Below are 17,645 nucleotides of genomic sequence, written 5' to 3'. Positions count from 1 at the left end.
GACCGAAAGTGTGTGGTGGGAGATGTTTCTCTACACACTTCCCCTTAACCGAAGGAAACCAATGTCTCATGAGATTATTTAACAATTACAAACAAAATAACATGATCGATTTAAAGAAATTCATATTGCTGTATGATAAAATTTAATATTAAATAAATGAATGTTTATATATAATTAAAAAGTATGTAACAATCAAAATTTATGGAAAGTAGTTTACGCTGAAATCGTCGAATAATTGTTTCGATAAAAGAAACAAAAAACGGTGTTACAGAAATTATGTAATAAATGGTAGTACTGGAGGGAAATGAGACGATAATTTCATATAAGTTGGTAATCCTGTAAAATATCGTGAGTGCTGATCGTTCCAGAATAAGAAGCAGGAATTGCGATCTACGGCCGGTATATAAAAGTATCGATAACAATGAGTGAGCCTCAATCGAAGAAAGTCAAGATGACGAGCTCTTTAGCACAGTTAAAAGAAATCACAACAATTGTCGCCGACACCGGTGACTTTCAAGGTAAGTGTTGTAAATACAAATTTGTAATGAACAGTTTCAGTGTTCGTATAGATACGATCAAAGGTGAAGGTGACTGTCAGAAAGCGTGGCAAGAAACCGCTAATGGCGCACTCTTACTTTGTTGTTTGAAATGTTAATAGTTATTTATTTTAAAAAAATATTTGTCCGCATCTATTTATTTGATAAAATTTTTATGTTGTAAATACATATACACACGCGTAAATTCAACCCTCAATGTTCATTAAAGATATAATCCCGGTTTGAATTTAGATTACATTATGTGATACTGGAGGGGGAAATTACAAAATCTTCCGATCTTGCGATTGCGTTTTTACCACTTTTATAATAATTCTATTTTCATTTACGGAAAGTTTTCGAAAAAAAAATGATTTCACAATTAGTATTTTGTATTATTTGAAATTTTTTTTATATAATTATAAATATTTAGATAACAAAAGTTTAATGATGTGCGTATATTTTATGAAAATTTATTTAAATTTTAATACTTCGCTTATTTGATGACGAAAAAATACGTTATTTACGAATATTACTAATTTGCTATTATTTAACAAATATTTAATAAGAAATATGTAAATATTACACTACAGTTTTTTTTTCTATACGTTTATATACTATTTCGCATAATTATTATAGTAGTTAAATGAAAAAATTTTTTTTCGTTTATCATGTAATATAATCATAAGTAATATAAATATCATAAGTATGCTTTGACCTATAGATGTCACAGATGACCCTTGAAATACATATAAATATGTTACAGTAAATTTAGTACGTATTAATACTAATCAGTAAATTTAATTAATTATATATAAAGTTATGTTATTCGTTTTAATGGATAATTTAAATATTAATAAATTAACATTATTGTTTGAAGTATCTCTTAGTTAAACAATTTAATTTTAATTGTTTTCAGCTATGGAACAGTTTAAACCCATAGATGCAACTACAAATCCTTCTTTAATTCTTGCTGCAGCCAATCAAAAAAAATATGCTCATTTATTAGATAAGGCAGTGCAATATGGAAAAAAATTTGGATCGTAAGTATATTTGATATTTTTCAATATCAAAAGTATAATTTACATTTAAAGCCTCATTATTATTTACATTGATCTTCTTAATGAATTCTTTATCTTTTTATATGGGCATCAGTCATATTACATTATAGAGAAACTGCACTTTTAATACCCTTAATATTTCATTTTTGTCAATGTTAAAGAAAAAGTATACATTTTAAAATGAAATTACAAAAATTATACAATTATTTCCACTTGTAAACTGTATTTCAATGTATAGAGGTAGATACGTAGATGTAGAATTTTTACCATAGTTAAAATTAATTTAAGATATTGTAGGCATTATACAGAAAAAAATGATATTTTGCGAATAAAATATATGTACATATCAAAAAATGTCCAGGGATGAAAACAAACCTAACTAATAATGTAGAACAATTCTATCAAGATTAGTATTATAAATGGCAGTATGTTAAGATTTATAAAAAGAAAAATGAAAAGAAGATTATGAAGCAGAATGTATGAAAGGAAAAATAATTCTGTTCAAAGTGGTAATAGCGGTAATAATGAAATGAATGTAATAACATTGTTTTAAATCATTTCTTAAGTGAAATAAATTAAACATGAATCGATTTATTTGTTTCAGCACTCTAGCAGAACAAATTGAAGCAGCTTTAGATATCACATGTGTCCTTTTTGGTAAAGAAATTCTAAATATCATACCAGGTAGAGTTTCGACGGAAGTGGATGCTAGATTGTCTTTCAATAAAGAAGCTAGCATTGAAAAAGCAAAACGACTAATTGCTTTATACGAAGAACTTGGTGTAAATAAAGATCGTGTATTGATTAAGCTGGCTTCTACTTGGGAAGGAATTCAAGCAGCAAAGTAAGTTATATATATATATTTCTTTGTAGGCAATAAAATGTTTAAAACAATAAAAGGAAAAGATGTAAATTTATGCCTACGAAATATATTTTGATAGAGAATTGGAAGAAAAGTATGGAATTCACTGCAATTTGACATTGCTGTTTTCTTTTGCACAAGCAGTCGCGTGTGCAGAAGCAGGTGTGACTCTTATATCCCCATTCGTTGGCAGAATTTTAGATTGGTAAGATATTAAATAATTTAAATTATAATATAAAGTATCGTTTGTAATAGAATATTTATCATTTGCAAAGCTTGACAAAGTATAATATATTTATAATATAGAAGTAATTTTTTAGGTATGTATCAAATACAGATAAAAAGTCTTATGAACCCAAAGAAGACCCAGGTGTTGTGTCTGTTACGAAAATTTATAATTATTATAAAAAGTTTGGATATAAAACCGTTGTTATGGGTGCTTCATTTAGAAACGTTGGTAAGTACTAAATGTTATAAACATTTGAAAAGAAAATTGTTATGGTACTAAAGTTATATAATTTTTATGTTAAGGTGAAATTAGGGAATTGGCTGGTTGTGATTTCTTGACTATAAGTCCCAAATTATTGGAAGAATTAGAAAAAAGTAATGAACCGATTCGCAAGGTACTTGCACCAGAATTAGCGAAAAAAAGTGATCTTCAAAAGATCAGTTTAAACGAAGCCAAATTTAGGTGGCTTCTAAATGAAGATCAAATGGCAACAGATAAATTAAGCGATGGTATTCGCAAATTTGCGGTAGATGTACGCAAATTGGAAAAATTATTACAAGAAAAAATACAATCTTAAACGTAAGCAAAACATCTCTGAATGTATTTTTGTAATAAATATTTTATTTTAAACAATAATATTAAAGATAATTATTTTAAGCAACGAAATTTCATTGTATGATATATATCACTTTGTATATGTACAAAGTGTGAACAGTGTACAAAATTTATATAGAAATTATAACATTTGTAGTATTAAATAAAATTGGGATTTCTGAGGGAAACATAAAGTCTACTTATATTCTTTTTCTGTAGAATATATACCAATCTTTTTAGTGACATTTGGTTGGATATTAATTCCTTCTAAAAATATTTTAGAATCATTTTCCTCCGTATCAATAATAAATTTTATATTCCTAAATAAAATAATATATCATTTATTTACCACCTCCTATGCAACGGTAATATAGTATAATACCTTATAAGGAGACTTCTTTTTTATTCACTATATATCAAGGTGCATTACAAAATGAGTTGAGCTATTATATAATGTAACGTAACACATTCAAACCATCATCTATTTTTCATATAATTACTTTTTAGCGATTGAATCACGAAATCTAAGTTGGCATAATAAATTTTTTAGCTCGATTTGACGCGTTGAAAAATAAAACGGAAAAACGAATTTAACTCACGAAGTAGAAACTTTATTAGATAGATCACGAACGAATGTATATTCTATATTATGTAGATTAAATAAAATGCATAATGTGTACATACAAGAATTATAAATAAAATTTTGTAATAAATTGAAGAACAGTTTTAAAAGTAGGTATACGAAACAAATTTGAATAATCCTCGCGATAGTTTTCGATTAATCGAACTTAAGAATTCATTTCGATTAATCGAAATGATAAAATAACATTTATTGCTTTAGCTGTTACTAGGTGCACATTTTGTTCTCGAGTGTTTTTAAATAAATACAGTAAATAATTTATAATATATTGTAAAACATAACAAAATGCCAAAGAAAAAAACAGGACAAAGAAGAAAAGCTGAGAAACAAAAGTTAAGGCAAAAAGAAATTAGAGCAGCTAAGGATCAAATAAATTTAGCTAAATTTCCATGCAATGCAGTAATGGCAAGTAGTTACATACAATAAATTTCTAACATATTAATACATTTGTATATTTTATCTTATTTCCTAATTTATTTATATTTTTATAAATCTGTCGCAAAGGAATGTGACAAGTGTGGCAAGAAACAAAAAAGTAGAGCTTTTTGTTATTTTTGTCAAAATGTGCAACGTTTACCTATGTGTGCTCATTGTGGAAAAATAAAATGTATGTTAAAAACTGGAGATTGTGTGGTTCGTCATCCTGGTATATTTACTACTGGCTTAGGTATGGTGGTAAGTAAATGTATTTTATATACAGAAGAAAATGTTCTAAACATCATAATTATAAATGTTTAAATTGTAAACAGGGAGCTATATGTGATCATTGCGAAGCATGGGTTTGTCATGGAAGACGTTGTCTTACTACCCATGCATGTATATGCCCATTGATGGATGCGGTCTGTCAGGAATGTGAGAGGGGTGTATGGGATCATGGTGGTAGGATATTTCGATGTTCATTTTGTGATTGTTTTCTTTGTGAAGATGATCAATTTGAACATCAAGCATCGTGCCAAGTCTTAGAAGCAGAAAATTTTAAATGTAAGAATATAAAAAATGTGTTATATATTTGTTTAATATTAATATTTTGATAATTTCTTTTTTTTGTTATGAATAACTGATATTCTTAGGCCAATCCTGCAACCGTTTGGGACAATATTCTTGCTTGAGGTGTAAAACATGTTATTGTGAAGATCATGTTAGAAGAAAAGGGTTTAAATATGACAAGAACAAACCTATACCTTGTCCTAAATGTGGCTTTGAAACGTCTCAAACTAAAGATCTTAGCATGTCGAGTAAGTAATATTTAATTTTAGATTAATTATTTCATTGTAGTTTAATTTTTAAGTAATTATTTATATAAGCATATTTTATTTTATTGCAGCAAGAAGTCATAAATTTGGTAGGCAAAATCAAAGTGGAATGTATGAATCCGATGATGAAAGTGGATATAGCTGTTATGGTAAAAAAATTAATTGTTTAAACATTTTAGAAGTTGTTATATATGTATATATATATTGTTGTTGTTATTATTATTTATTACAGGAAATCAATCTCAGTATCATGTTTCCGAAAATTATACTGGTTCTGATCAAGAAAATGAAGATGAAGAGGAGGATGATTACGACGGTGATGAGGACGAAGACGATGATGATGATGAACAGGAAGTAGAAAATGAGTCATCAAGCGAAAACGAAGAAAATGAAAACAATACATTACCTAAATGTAATCATTAATAAAAAGAATCTACGAACAACAGAATATTTAAATTTTCATTTGTTATGTTTTTATATAATAAATAACATCTTCTTTCAATTTTTCATAAATTATAATTCGATGCATTTATACCTTACATGCATAAAATAAATTTTACTGTTATATGTGTAGAACAAACATAATTAGGGATAGAAAAAACAATGATCTAACATTTAATCACGACACATGAAAATAATGTTACATTTATTATACATTGACTTTATGTAGAATAATTAAAAACTTTATAAAACAACGAATATAAATGTATCACATATGCAAATGTTTGTTATACACGTAATGAGGTATATTCAGATGGAAATGCAAACGTATGAGAACCAAGAGCATTGACGCTTGGTAAAATTCCAGCGTTCGGTATAATGTTCCAAGATAACGTTAACGTTACATTTTTGTTTCCCCTAAAAGAATAGGTAAAAATTAATTACATTTACTTTATTTAACAGCATTTGTATGCTTTCATTATTACTTATTTCAAATTACCTTAAGCCATTACCATCATCCCAGAAATAATACTTTGTGTATATATTTTTAAAGTCAAGTACAGCATTATCTCCACGAAGTACTATTTTATCCCATAATACAACCTGAAGTAAGAAATATTTTATTCTTTAACATTAAATGCTATAATCTATATTGCCATTACATGTTATACATTATTATATACAAACCTGATTAAAATCATTATTTTCTGTTTGATATTCAGCTGTGAGATATAAAAATAGCTGTTTAACATTCCAATTGAACAAAGGGGTTAGATGTATATTTATGTAAGGAAATTATATATACTATGGTTAGGTTAGTTTTTAGGAAGTTTTTACTTCCTCATAATTAGATACATATAATATTTTCATATAATTTGTATAAAAAATATGTGAATGTAGAACATCTTTAATCAATACAAATTAGATTTAAAAATAAATGAAAATATTTTATACGAGTAATGCTTCAAATATATAAAATATGCTTGCAAATTTTTAAATTAATTTTAAAAAATTAAAAAGGATATCAGTTTGTAAGTCGAATGTTAAATATCCCAGATCATTCTTTTCTCTTGAAGCACTGTAATCTGGTACATTTTTTCTGTGAAAGAAAATATTGTTAATTATTAAACATGTTATTAAGTATTTAAACTATATTTATTGTAATAGCTATAATATAATGATATAAATAATGATCTTAATCAATGTTTTTTCCATTATATATTTGTATACAAAGATTTCTTTATTAAGATAATTTCAAAGGACTTTTCTTTTGGGGCATAGACAGTACCTAAAAACAAACATATTTAGTCTGAAATTTCTGAATGCAACAATAAAAAAATAAAACAATAAGTAATTAACCTATGTCTGAAAATTGTAAATTAACAAATTCGATTTTATGAAAACATATAATAACAATGTAATTAAATAAATGAATCATACTTACACAGCTACTATAACAGTATTTAATGTTGCATTTGCTCTATAATCAATAAATACGGTAGATAGAAAACAACAAAACGTTAGACACGCTGCAACACTCAATGTATATGCTAAAATAGCATTACCACGCGTAAAAACTGTATGCATTATTATGTTTTAATACAGATAATACACAGGTAAAAATACGAATAATGCATCAAAATATCCTAACCAAAATCATCATCACCTCAATCACAGTTTTCAACGTCAGCAATTCGGATTCGGCACGAATGATTACACCGCTGGTGTTCAAAAATAAGCCGAGTACTATACACAATGTGTTCATAAATAAATTTAACTACACAGTTGGCGGTATATTTAAATTATATAAATGCCCTGAATTTATTTATATTTCTTATAGAGGAAAGAATAAAATGAATTTTAATTATTGTATGCTGGATGCCACAAACGTCGTAAGAGCCACAAAGTAAGAATACCCTTACATCGTTCGTTTTACCCTTGATTACGAAATATGTAGAACCGATCAGAGCCAGATGCGCAGAATAAACGAAAACTCGTCGTGGAAATGAAATAAGTATATGTGTGCATATATATGTATATATAATTTCAGTTTATGTTAGTTTATTTTTTCATCCGTAGCAACTTCAAGGAAGTGTAGATTAGTATACGATGGTATACGAAGATGTTTATGTAGAATAAGTGGTATATTGTTTGCGAAAAATAAGTAATTTGTCTTAAGAAATACATTAAATGCTTTGGATATGTCGCATTTGGTAAATATACAAACGTTAATAAAATTTTATACCTTTAAATTATCAATTTTAGTTTATCGTATATTATGAAAAAGGACAACATTCGTTTCATAAAATTCTCCCGAATTGTTTGTTTTTAACATTAACTTATACTTTTTCAAATTTTAGTAATGTTATGGCGTTTACTTTATATGCATAAATTATCTGTTAATCTGTTATTTCAGAGTAAAAAAGAATGGGTTGTGTCAATAGTCGGACAGATATTAATGATTTACATCCAAATATTTTTCAAGTGATGAACGTAGATGATTCAGGTAATTTAATTACACCTGGACGTTTAGAAGTTACAGAAAGTGACATAGTACTTTATCAACGTGGTAAACAGCCTATTAAGTGGCCATTGCGGTGTTTGCGTCGATATGGCTATGATGCAGAAATCTTCAGTTTTGAATCAGGTAGAAGATGTTCTACTGGACCAGGCATTTATGCTTTTAAATGCCGTAGAGCTGCACATTTATTTAATCTTGTGCAAACAAATATTCAGGTTTGTATTCTTATTTAAATAAAATATGATATTAGTCTCATTTTAAGACATATTGTAATAAATGATTAATATTTTATTAGAAAATGTAAACTTTTATAAATAAGTTACATTTTAAGTAATATATGCTTCCAGGTTTGTAACAATAGCGGAGATGATACAATATCCAGAGAACTTCCAGTTGCTTCTCATCCTGGTCAAACAGTAACACGAGTGACAGTACCGGTTGAGCCTAATTATTTGGATCCAATACTAAGTAGGACTAATAATCGTACGGGTTCCAGATTTGCTCATAACCAACAAAATGGAGTTGGAAGATTAGATAGCATAGGAAGTAGCACTGGTCTTATATCGCCGCAAGGAAATATAAGTTCCCCTTCATCACCACCTGTGCTACCACCACCACCTCCGCCACTCCCTCAACCACATCCGTCCTCGCTTTATGTTAACGAAGAAGTATTGTCTTCTTTACCATTAGAAATGGAGCATAATAATAATAAAAGCCTTAGAAGAGCAATACAAAGGTACTTTACATCCTAATTGTTTTTTATTATCGGTATTACTTAATTATATTAATAACTTTTTTACGCTTTTTTTTCAGATCTTGTACAGTCAGTAATTCTATATCTAGTAGCGGTTCAGTATCGTTGGAACAATCATCTATCCATAAAAGTTCAGAAGTCACTTCACAGACAAAATCACCCCTTTCGGTAGCACCTTACATGAATGTAGATATTAATAGTGATATTAGTTCACTTTCTCCAACTCATAGCATTTCTGAAGCAACGCAATTTAAGAAAGACAAAAATGTAAACAATGAATGTGGACACGCCTATATGAATATAAGTCCTGGTCAAGAAAAAAGCGAATCTTTGAGTGGTAGACAACGACCTTCACCATTGCCATGCATTCAATCGGAAATAGAAGAAGGAGTAAGACATTGTTACGCTAATCTAGAACCAAGTGAAATCGAAAGCTTAAGGAAAAGATTTTCCGGGGTATCTGTAGCAGAAAAATCGCCTTTGCCTCCATCAACGCCTACAGGTGGTCCAATTAGGGAAGTAAATTATGCTGTATTAGATTTGGATACAAAGGATGTACCAACTACTTCACCGTTAGATGGTTCTTCAACTTTTACTGCATCCCCTCCAGAATCTCCAAATAAGTTACAAAAGGGATATGCAACGATAGATTTTAATAAAACAGCTGCTCTTTCTCATTCGGTTAATCCGAACCTTGTGAACGATAACGAAGGTTCAAGAAAAACGCGTCACAATTCTACAATTAGTGATTTAGCAGCTTCTGGTAGACGTAGTTCATCTGTAAGTGAATGATCAATTGTTTATTTCATGACTGTGCCTACGTAAGAAATATTAATAGCATTTTATAGGAAGTAACAAGGTTTTACTTGTATATTACAATTTAAACTTAAATTTAATAATATAAAACCAAAGAACAGACATTTAATTTATATATTTTTTTTGTAATATTGATCAAGCCTGATAAAATGTCAGTGTTATATAAAAATGTAATGTTAACCCTTAATTACCATGGCTTAGAAATATAAACATATAAAATACAGGATGTATTTTACATTGGTTTTTAACTTGTAAGTAGCATTTTTTTACCATTTTTAATTTTATCATTTGTTACGTATTCGTTAAAATATTTTTTATATTAAAAGATAATAAACAGTTATTTGAATAACGTATACATTTACACCTGATCCTACCATGGTATTTAAGGGTTAAATAACTCTTTATTTTTCATGAATTTTCTTACGTTTTATCGTTAATATAATAGCTCTTAGTTTAATATTTTATAAAATTTTATGATGTAGTTACTACATCACAGTATTTTTAAAAAGTAAGTCTTTTTTCAAAGTGCAGTTAGAATGCACAAAAGAAACATCTTTTTTATACGATATACAAATATGTTTATAGAAAATGATAGGTAAAATGACTTTTTACATTAAATATTAAGGAGGAATTGGAAGCTAAAGTGCCCTAGTTTTTCCTCTATCGTAGGAATTGATGAGGCTCAAATAGTCTAACTGAAGTAAGAGCATAAAGGAATATGATGTGTTGTAACATAAAAAAAGATGGTGATGATATACATACATACTACATATACAGTTAAATGACTATTTTTAAAGTAGTTATTTCAAATACAATTATGGCTATAAAATCGTAAATTTGGAGTGATTTTAAATAAATGGTAAATATAAATATAGAATATGTATTTAGATATGTATATACATGCATATATATGGACGTATAATTTTATGCTTTTTAATAAAAAATTTGCTATTTTAATGGAATATCGTTGCATCGTGTCTTTAGCTCGAATATATGTTATAATTATTTACTTTATATTTACATTAAACAATGCATATACTTTAGACTTGACCAAAATATGTCTTATGTACAATTTAAACAGAGACTTTAAATTATAGCAACAAGATATATTTACAATATGTGTTATGTAATAAATTATACATATATCTCTGTTTGGGTAGATATAATCTTTAGAATTCCTTCTTGTTAAGAAGAACGATGTGCAAAACTACTTTTTATTTGCACAAATAATTTTATTAAATCAGAGTAGTAAATGTTTATTTAAAACTATTTTGCACGTATTTTTAAAGTATCGGTACTATTTTACTAAAAACAATCGATTCAACGAATAATATTGCATCGATGATTTTATTTTTAAATACTATATCAATTGAGGCAATCTTTTCTTCCAATAGCTCCTAAAATGTTTATAAAGTGATAAATTTATAACAGATAAAAATCTTAGGTTTTTTTTGTAAATACAAAATATTTCTTTATTGGAAATATATTATAAATCAGTAAACACATTTATGCAATATTTTGCACATTTAAGATTTTATAAGAATATTTAGTGATTATTAAATATTAATAATTAATAATGGTTGAATTAAACAAATTAATATCTTAAGATTTTGTTTAAATTAGGGATTTAATTTACATAAAATTTTATGTAAATGAAAGTGTATAAAAGAAATTGATATTGTATTTTAGATTAATAAGTTTAATTCACAAATAGATGAAATTTTATATTGTAATATAGATTTAATTAACTTCATATAAAATTATGTTTAAGAATTTAATTCAAATAAAATTTTATATGAATAGAAATATGAAAAAGATCAATTTATGATATTTCTTTTTAATCAGTGAGCTTAAATTTAAAATTGATTCATATAAGATTGTATTTAAATTATGTGAATTTGAATATCCTCCAAACAATGACTATTACTGGCAATTTTCAGTTTCGTTCATGAATATTTTAAACACTTGCGATTGTAAATTAAAGAATTTATTTGTAGTGTATTTATTTTTCGAGATTTTATATATTTAATGCTTTAAATTTGCACATCACCGCTCCGTTTTTTTTTTTTTTTTAGATTAGATTGTAAATTAAAGTGTTGCAATGGTTTAATTTGGGCTGAAAACAAGAGTTTTGCGGTTCTGCTCTGCTAAGGGCGCTAGCGGATCAAGCTTAATCTGTGAAACTGAGATTAATTATTTTTAAAGATTATTAACTGTGTATAGATTTACTTACTAAAAATTCATTTAAACTAAATGCGTATTAAAATATTAAAAATAGGTAATACATGAAAGAAATATGAGATATAGTACAGAAAGCTTGTAGTAATGAATATCATTTTTTATTTTTTTTTTCTTCGCGTTGAAAAAGATTTATAAACATAAAATGAAAATCTTCACGAAATCATTTTTGATGGTAGTACAGGCTTGAAAATACTTCTCCTCTTCTCCGTACAATTTCCTCTTTCTCCCTTTACTACTAAATGATATTTAACAAATGTCCTGTTTCAAAAATCTTTTTCACGATTTCCCACCAAAACCACCCATTAAGTTTCCAAGTCCACCCGCTGCACCTTGTTGAAGTTGTTTCATTATATTTTGCAACCCTGGCATGCCACCTAAAAAATAAAGGAAACCGAATGGATGAATGGATTACATTATGTTAATGTAATTATTATCAGTACATTCATTGCCCGATCACGCGATATCGCGTGCCCAACCCTCCGGGTTTAAACGTTATGGCATAAAATCCAAAATTTACAACAATAACTTTTAAAATAATACTTACCCATTTGATGTAGAACTCTGGGATCCATCATTTTTGCCATTTGATGATTCAATTTTGCCATTTGCGTCGAGTTTACGTTCTTAGACATGTCTCCGGCTTTGAATAATCCTTTAATGCCGCCCATTTTCTTTACTACAGCTGCGAATTTCGTGTACTGCGTAATTAAATCTTTCACTTCTTTTTCGGTCACTCCAGATCCTTGTGCTACTCTTACTATTCTGCCTGGTTGTTTACTGAATAATTTTGCACCATCTCTGTTGTCTAATTCTAAAAAAAGGAATAATCAATTTAACACACTTTTGGTTTAAATATTATAGCATTTATAGAAATACACATGCGTAAGCAGAAGTTTTTGTGTAATATACAATCATATTAGTAACTAAAAAATACAAGGGGAAATAACCTGCATCATTCATGCTGTCCATAATGGTCATTAGACGTTTTAATCTGGCTACAGACTCTTGCTCTGTACCCTTTGACATAAAGTCTTGACTGAAGCCAGGAATCATTCCCTATTAAAAAAGAAGATATTTCATTTAAGTTAAGAATTAAGGAAATGTTATTTTTGAATTCTGTTTAGTTGAAATTGCATTCAACCTTTTCAAACTCAAACGAAAACTCATAAGAGTAATTAATAAACAAAGAACAAGATGCATTCACACAACTACTTAAAGAAAGTAAAACTTACCATTATTTGAGAAAACGGTCCCATTTTCATAATATTTTGGAATTGCTCATACATATCTCTCAAGGTAAACTGTCCATGTTTGATTTTCTCAAGTAATTCTTCATTGTCGTCGAGATTTAATTCATTTACTTTATCTATAAGACCCTCTATATCACCCATACCCAATAATTTACTAATGAACGGTTTTGTTTTGAAAGGTTCTAAATCATCTATGTGCTCTCCTGTTCCTACAAAGATTACTGGACTCTGTGTCGCAGCAACCCTATAAAAATATGCTTTCATGATATAAGGAATTAATAACTTTAAAGAAAGGATTAATCTTTAATATTCTTATTAAAAAAAGATGCATCTACTTTTTATCATTGTTTCTCTCTTTCTTTCCGTTTATACAATTAATTTTTTTTTTTTTTAAACAGCTATTTTTATATAATTTTAAAATATTTAAGATCTTTCTTTAATACAAATGTTAAAATGGTTTAAAAAAATAATATACGACTTACGCAGACAGGGCACCTCCACCTTTCGCATGTCCGTCGAGCTTTGTAATTATAATAGAACCAACATTAACACGTTCTTTAAAAGCTTTGGCTTGAGCTTCACAAGCTTGTCCTATTGTTGCATCCATTACGAAAATTATATTGTCTGGTTGCTAAAAGAAAAGTTATTTTATATTTTGTGCATAACATACGTTGAAGGTTTCATACAAATTTAATTTTCGAGCGCATGCATGCTCAAGAAATTGTATATGTACAGGCGCTCGAGTACGTCGACTTTGTTATGGGCCTATACTACTGCGTGCTTTCGCTCGGTGGTGGGGAGAGGCGGCCCCGCTCGGTGGTGGGGGAAGCATGATATATAAACGCTGAAGCGGCTTTCCCGCTATCAGACGACGCGCTAGCTTGTTATCGTACATACGTACGTTCGTGTAATAGTAATAATTATTAAATTACTTACAATTGCATTAGCTACTTGAAGCATTTCTTCAAACAGAGATTCTTCCTGCTTATGTCGACCACTGGTATCAACAATAATAATTTCATAACCTTCTTTTTTGAACATTTCTACACCATCTTGTGCTATTGCCACTGGGTCTACTTCTGTATAGCTAGGCAAAAAAAGTTTTCAACGTTCCTTTAATATAGCATTTAAGTTATCTAACATTATTATTCTGCATAAATATTAAATCATACAGATATTAATTATTAACGCAAAGGTAAATAAACAAATTTTTACTTACCTTCCATAAAATGGAATTCGTGCCTTCGTTGCATTTTGTTTTATCTGATCGTACGCACCCGCACGAAAAGTATCAGCACAAACCAAACAGGCCTTCCAATTCTTTTTTAAATAATGATAAGCAAGTTTTGTACAAGTAGTCGTTTTTCCCGAACCTTGTAAACCAACGAACATAATTATATTGGACCGTCCTTTTATCGGCTGATAAGCTTTTACTCCAGGATCAATCAACTATAACAGACATTCAAGCTAATGTGTTAAGAGATTTTATATAAATATCAGATCATCTTATTTACCTTTACAAGCTCTTTGAAAACAGCGCTTTGTATCATCCTCCTTTTATTAAGACCTCCAGCCATGTCATCAAAATCAATGACAAGGCGTACATTTTCCCTTAGTTTCTTGACAAGTCTAATATTAACATCTGCTTCAAGTAATGCTGCGCATATTTCTTTTAACATAGAATTTAAAACCTATAAACAAAATAAGGAAAATTTTACTTACACAAGCATAACAATCAAATTAGTTTATGAGTTTATACAATGTCAGAAATTGATTAACAGAGAAAGGAATTGGAAGGAAATAAACTTAAATTATAAGTGCAGATTTTTTCAAAAATATTTAATTTCACATCTTGAGTTTTAAACTAATTACCCAGGCATACTTATGTACAGGTAACTGTGATACACATTAATTTTGTTTTTTTATCAATTGTTTAATGTATTGCTTATAAATATGTATTTTTATATTCATTGTGCCAATAATTTTCATAGTTTAGTGACTGTAGAGCATATAGATTTACAACATTACAAATATCTGAATATTGCAATTTCGTGCAATTATTATATATGTAGTCATGAAAATTTATTCTTTAATATTTTAGTTAAAATACATTTATATTACATAAATATAATTCTATAGCTGAATATATAATACAACATAATATAAAATAATGATAAAAAATATTGAAATATTTCTACATTTTAAATATTCATAAAAATTAATGGTCAATGAACGCTTGTCTTGTTTTTTAACAAAATCAGTATCATGTACTTGAAAATTTAAAGAATTAAAGAATAATTTTATTCAACAAACAAGAAAAATGTTAAAAATAAAAAAATCTTGAAATGTGGGACGCAACATAAAATAACATATGCTACAAGTCTAATTGCTTATGTCAAAACGAGCTTTAAGGTTATGTTTTGAAAAAAATACTTACCTCTTCGTTAATTACGGTGGCATTGCTAAGTGATCGAAGTGCAGATGTTATTTTACGTCCTAAATCTGCGAGAACCATTTTGCCCTCACTAATTTACACGTAAAGAAAATGAAAAATTAAATATACACAATGGTTATCCAAATGTTATCCCAATTCACTATAATGACACATTCAGCTTTGAATGTAAAACCAAATTTAATATTTACGCTTATTTATTAAAAATTAAAAATGTTTTATTTTTAGATACAGAATTACTTTTTCGGAAGATACTTGACATTAGGATATTTTGTCTTTGACATACTACATAAACCACAAAAAAAGGTGAAAAGTATAGGTTCTGTTATGGTTAGGTTAAGTCATTGATAACAAACGAGAAATAGATTAACATCATGTATTTATAACATAAATTGGTACTTAAAGTTTCAGTCACACTTTACAATATTAATTAATATAAATAATAACGAATTTATATAAATAATAAAATTATTCTTCTATCTTTATCTATTATTAGCTTATATGAATCGTACTATTTAGGTCTTTTGAAAGTGGTATTATTAGTTTATATATCCTTAAATAATTATTAATTTATGGGTATTAACCTTTTAAATTCTTCGGTTACATTACTATACAATTTATATTTCGCGCGTTCGAAATTTTCAGAATTAGCTCCACAGGGGGAGTCACACGAACCACATTGTTATGCTATCACGTGAACTTGGCTGCATGACTGAACTAAAAATTATCTATTCTAAAATCCAAATGAAATTATATAATTTTTAATTAAAATCCGTCTCCGTTTCGCTATCCGGATGGACATTATCAGTGATTCCTGAGCTGCTTTCAGTAACGTACTTTATTCTTTTCTCTTCCATTTTTGCTTCTTCATTTTGTGTTTCTTTTTGGGCCAACTTTCTGTAATATTTTTATATTTAAACAGTATAGTACAAAAAAAAAATAACAAAGAGTGACTCGATTTTTAACCATACTTGTACTTATTTTTACGTAAGTGGTCTCTTATTTTTTTAAAAATCGTAGCGCATATTAATGTTAATAATGTTCCTAATAATCCTAATAAAATTGCCATCAGAACGGTATCAATTTGTACCCAAGGATCTTCTTCTTCTCGATAAGTTTGAATTGGTTCCAGCGTTACTGGATGACTGTGGAATTATAATAGTAATTGATGTTAGGGAGAAATGCACCGAAATAAAACTTGCTTTGAAGTACCAGTTATAATTGCTCGATAAGGGGATCAACAAAATATTTTTCCTACTTTATTGATAATAAAGTAGATATCTTGTATAATTAAATCATGTTGATACAATTCTGTAACTCATGTAAGTATGTACTTACGAAGGTTCCGTTTCCTCTTTACTAAGTTCATCAAACGCCTTCACTACTGCTCTACCCAGATCCTTTCCTAATTGCATAAATGCAGATTTACTTAACCAATCCGCTAGATCAGATCGATTTATTTGACGTAATCTGTGTGCAATAGCTTCATGGGTTTTGCCCTTCCCTTCTGCTGGAGAACTGTTCCAGTGCAACAGATGTCGGATGCAAGGAATCTCATCGTCTACGTTCCGTTCTGTCTCAAAAAATTATTAATGATTTTGTCAGATACGATGATAATTCGTGTATTGTTCGAAGAAGAAGAAGAGTTCTAAAATTACCAGCTGCTGCTAGCGTATTCGGCAATTCGTAAGTGGTGTAATGAAGTGCGGCTATTAGACGTCGACACTCGAAAGGGTTAAGCCTTGCAGCTAAATATTTCAGTTCGTCCAAATTAACATCCATCGTAGCAAGAACTTTGTACCGGGATAAAATAATAATAAAGTATAACCATTTGTGCATCATTAATAATTCTTTCATCATAAAGGTTAATGAAACATTGTATTATAAGGCGTGTGCAAACGAATATAATCGAGCAAACATTTATTGACAATCTTCAGGGGCTGTGCAGCAGTTTTTGTACATTCGCGATTTTAATCAAGGTTTTCTAGAGAAAATGGC

General features: G+C 28.4%; 6 protein-coding genes and 1 long non-coding RNA gene across 7 annotated transcripts; 3 read left to right on the top strand and 4 right to left on the bottom strand.

Annotated features, from left to right (window-relative positions):
* The first annotated feature begins 394 nt into the window (after positions 1–394).
* Taldo (transaldolase) lies at positions 395–3,415 on the top strand. Its single transcript, XM_034315694.2, has 6 exons — positions 395–518; positions 1,453–1,576; positions 2,199–2,438; positions 2,536–2,661; positions 2,777–2,913; positions 2,988–3,415. Exons 1-6 carry the CDS (start codon positions 422–424, stop codon positions 3,260–3,262), a joined length of 999 nt encoding a protein of 332 aa, XP_034171585.1. The 5' UTR covers positions 395–421; the 3' UTR covers positions 3,263–3,415.
* On the bottom strand, positions 3,030–3,893 carry LOC143305641 (uncharacterized). Its single transcript, XR_013062685.1, has 2 exons — positions 3,662–3,893; positions 3,030–3,599 (listed from the first exon to the last, which is right to left on the bottom strand). It is a non-coding gene; the product is annotated as an uncharacterized LOC143305641 (long non-coding RNA).
* A 198-nt stretch (positions 3,894–4,091) lies between these two features.
* Noa36 (zinc finger protein 330 homolog Noa36) lies at positions 4,092–5,733 on the top strand. The gene is made up of 6 exons (XM_034315391.2): positions 4,092–4,324; positions 4,424–4,594; positions 4,669–4,900; positions 4,990–5,154; positions 5,244–5,321; positions 5,405–5,733. The coding sequence occupies exons 1-6, from the start codon at positions 4,205–4,207 to the stop codon at positions 5,593–5,595; spliced, it is 957 nt and encodes a 318-aa protein (XP_034171282.2). The 5' UTR covers positions 4,092–4,204; the 3' UTR covers positions 5,596–5,733.
* A 31-nt stretch (positions 5,734–5,764) lies between these two features.
* Positions 5,765–7,504, bottom strand: Spase22-23 (Signal peptidase complex subunit Spase22-23). Its single transcript, XM_034315403.2, has 5 exons — positions 7,058–7,504; positions 6,639–6,712; positions 6,301–6,389; positions 6,113–6,216; positions 5,765–6,030 (listed from the first exon to the last, which is right to left on the bottom strand). Exons 1-5 carry the CDS (start codon positions 7,198–7,200, stop codon positions 5,901–5,903), a joined length of 540 nt encoding a protein of 179 aa, XP_034171294.1. The 5' UTR covers positions 7,201–7,504; the 3' UTR covers positions 5,765–5,900.
* Positions 7,505–7,668: 164 nt separating this feature from the next.
* On the top strand, positions 7,669–11,114 carry LOC117600240 (uncharacterized). The gene is made up of 4 exons (XM_034315377.2): positions 7,669–7,826; positions 8,030–8,349; positions 8,482–8,870; positions 8,948–11,114. Exons 2-4 carry the CDS (start codon positions 8,041–8,043, stop codon positions 9,678–9,680), a joined length of 1,431 nt encoding a protein of 476 aa, XP_034171268.1. The 5' UTR covers positions 7,669–7,826; positions 8,030–8,040; the 3' UTR covers positions 9,681–11,114.
* Positions 11,115–11,866: 752 nt separating this feature from the next.
* Positions 11,867–15,970, bottom strand: Srp54k (signal recognition particle 54k). The gene is made up of 9 exons (XM_034321993.2): positions 15,633–15,970; positions 14,710–14,886; positions 14,415–14,644; positions 14,132–14,282; positions 13,678–13,826; positions 13,178–13,439; positions 12,893–13,001; positions 12,490–12,756; positions 11,867–12,319 (listed from the first exon to the last, which is right to left on the bottom strand). The coding sequence occupies exons 1-9, from the start codon at positions 15,708–15,710 to the stop codon at positions 12,222–12,224; spliced, it is 1,521 nt and encodes a 506-aa protein (XP_034177884.1). The 5' UTR covers positions 15,711–15,970; the 3' UTR covers positions 11,867–12,221.
* A 121-nt stretch (positions 15,971–16,091) lies between these two features.
* On the bottom strand, positions 16,092–17,611 carry LOC117603514 (uncharacterized). The gene is made up of 4 exons (XM_034322794.2): positions 17,306–17,611; positions 16,986–17,220; positions 16,619–16,792; positions 16,092–16,544 (listed from the first exon to the last, which is right to left on the bottom strand). Exons 1-4 carry the CDS (start codon positions 17,505–17,507, stop codon positions 16,409–16,411), a joined length of 747 nt encoding a protein of 248 aa, XP_034178685.1. The 5' UTR covers positions 17,508–17,611; the 3' UTR covers positions 16,092–16,408.
* Between the last annotated feature and the right edge of the window lie 34 nt (positions 17,612–17,645).

Source organism: Osmia lignaria, chromosome 9 (assembly GCF_051020975.1).
Source record: "Osmia lignaria lignaria isolate PbOS001 chromosome 9, iyOsmLign1, whole genome shotgun sequence".
Classification (NCBI taxonomy): Eukaryota; Metazoa; Arthropoda; class Insecta; order Hymenoptera; family Megachilidae; genus Osmia; species Osmia lignaria.
This window is presented reverse-complemented; position numbering and strand designations above follow the sequence as displayed.

Excerpts from the sequence above, each read along its gene's own strand:
- Noa36 (XM_034315391.2), top strand. The coding sequence starts at position 4,205 with ATGCCAAAGAAAAAAACAGGACAAAGAAGAAAAGCTGAGAAACAAAAG. Across the intron at positions 4,595-4,668 it reads CTACTGGCTTAGGTATGGTG|GGAGCTATATGTGATCATTG; the intron begins GTAAGTAAATGT and ends AATTGTAAACAG. Across the intron at positions 5,155-5,243 it reads TAAAGATCTTAGCATGTCGA|CAAGAAGTCATAAATTTGGT; the intron begins GTAAGTAATATT and ends ATTTTATTGCAG.
- Spase22-23 (XM_034315403.2), bottom strand. The coding sequence starts at position 7,200 with ATGCATACAGTTTTTACGCGTGGTAATGCTATTTTAGCATATACATTG. Across the intron at positions 6,713-7,057 it reads AATACTGTTATAGTAGCTGT|AAAAAATGTACCAGATTACA; the intron begins GTAAGTATGATT and ends TTTCTTTCACAG. Across the intron at positions 6,217-6,300 it reads AAAATAATGATTTTAATCAG|GTTGTATTATGGGATAAAAT; the intron begins GTTTGTATATAA and ends TTCTTACTTCAG.
- Srp54k (XM_034321993.2), bottom strand. The coding sequence starts at position 15,710 with ATGGTTCTCGCAGATTTAGGACGTAAAATAACATCTGCACTTCGATCA. Across the intron at positions 14,887-15,632 it reads CCACCGTAATTAACGAAGAG|GTTTTAAATTCTATGTTAAA; the intron begins GTAAGTATTTTT and ends TTTTGTTTATAG. Across the intron at positions 13,827-14,131 it reads TTCAAGTAGCTAATGCAATT|CAACCAGACAATATAATTTT; the intron begins GTAAGTAATTTA and ends CTTTTCTTTTAG.
- Taldo (XM_034315694.2), top strand. The coding sequence starts at position 422 with ATGAGTGAGCCTCAATCGAAGAAAGTCAAGATGACGAGCTCTTTAGCA. Across the intron at positions 2,439-2,535 it reads GAAGGAATTCAAGCAGCAAA|AGAATTGGAAGAAAAGTATG; the intron begins GTAAGTTATATA and ends ATATTTTGATAG. Across the intron at positions 2,914-2,987 it reads TGCTTCATTTAGAAACGTTG|GTGAAATTAGGGAATTGGCT; the intron begins GTAAGTACTAAA and ends TTTTATGTTAAG.
- LOC117603514 (XM_034322794.2), bottom strand. The coding sequence starts at position 17,507 with ATGATGAAAGAATTATTAATGATGCACAAATGGTTATACTTTATTATT. Across the intron at positions 17,221-17,305 it reads GAATACGCTAGCAGCAGCTG|AACGGAACGTAGACGATGAG; the intron begins GTAATTTTAGAA and ends TTTTTGAGACAG. Across the intron at positions 16,793-16,985 it reads AAAGAGGAAACGGAACCTTC|TCATCCAGTAACGCTGGAAC; the intron begins GTAAGTACATAC and ends ATAATTCCACAG.
- LOC117600240 (XM_034315377.2), top strand. The coding sequence starts at position 8,041 with ATGGGTTGTGTCAATAGTCGGACAGATATTAATGATTTACATCCAAAT. Across the intron at positions 8,350-8,481 it reads TTGTGCAAACAAATATTCAG|GTTTGTAACAATAGCGGAGA; the intron begins GTTTGTATTCTT and ends ATATGCTTCCAG. Across the intron at positions 8,871-8,947 it reads CTTAGAAGAGCAATACAAAG|ATCTTGTACAGTCAGTAATT; the intron begins GTACTTTACATC and ends CTTTTTTTTCAG.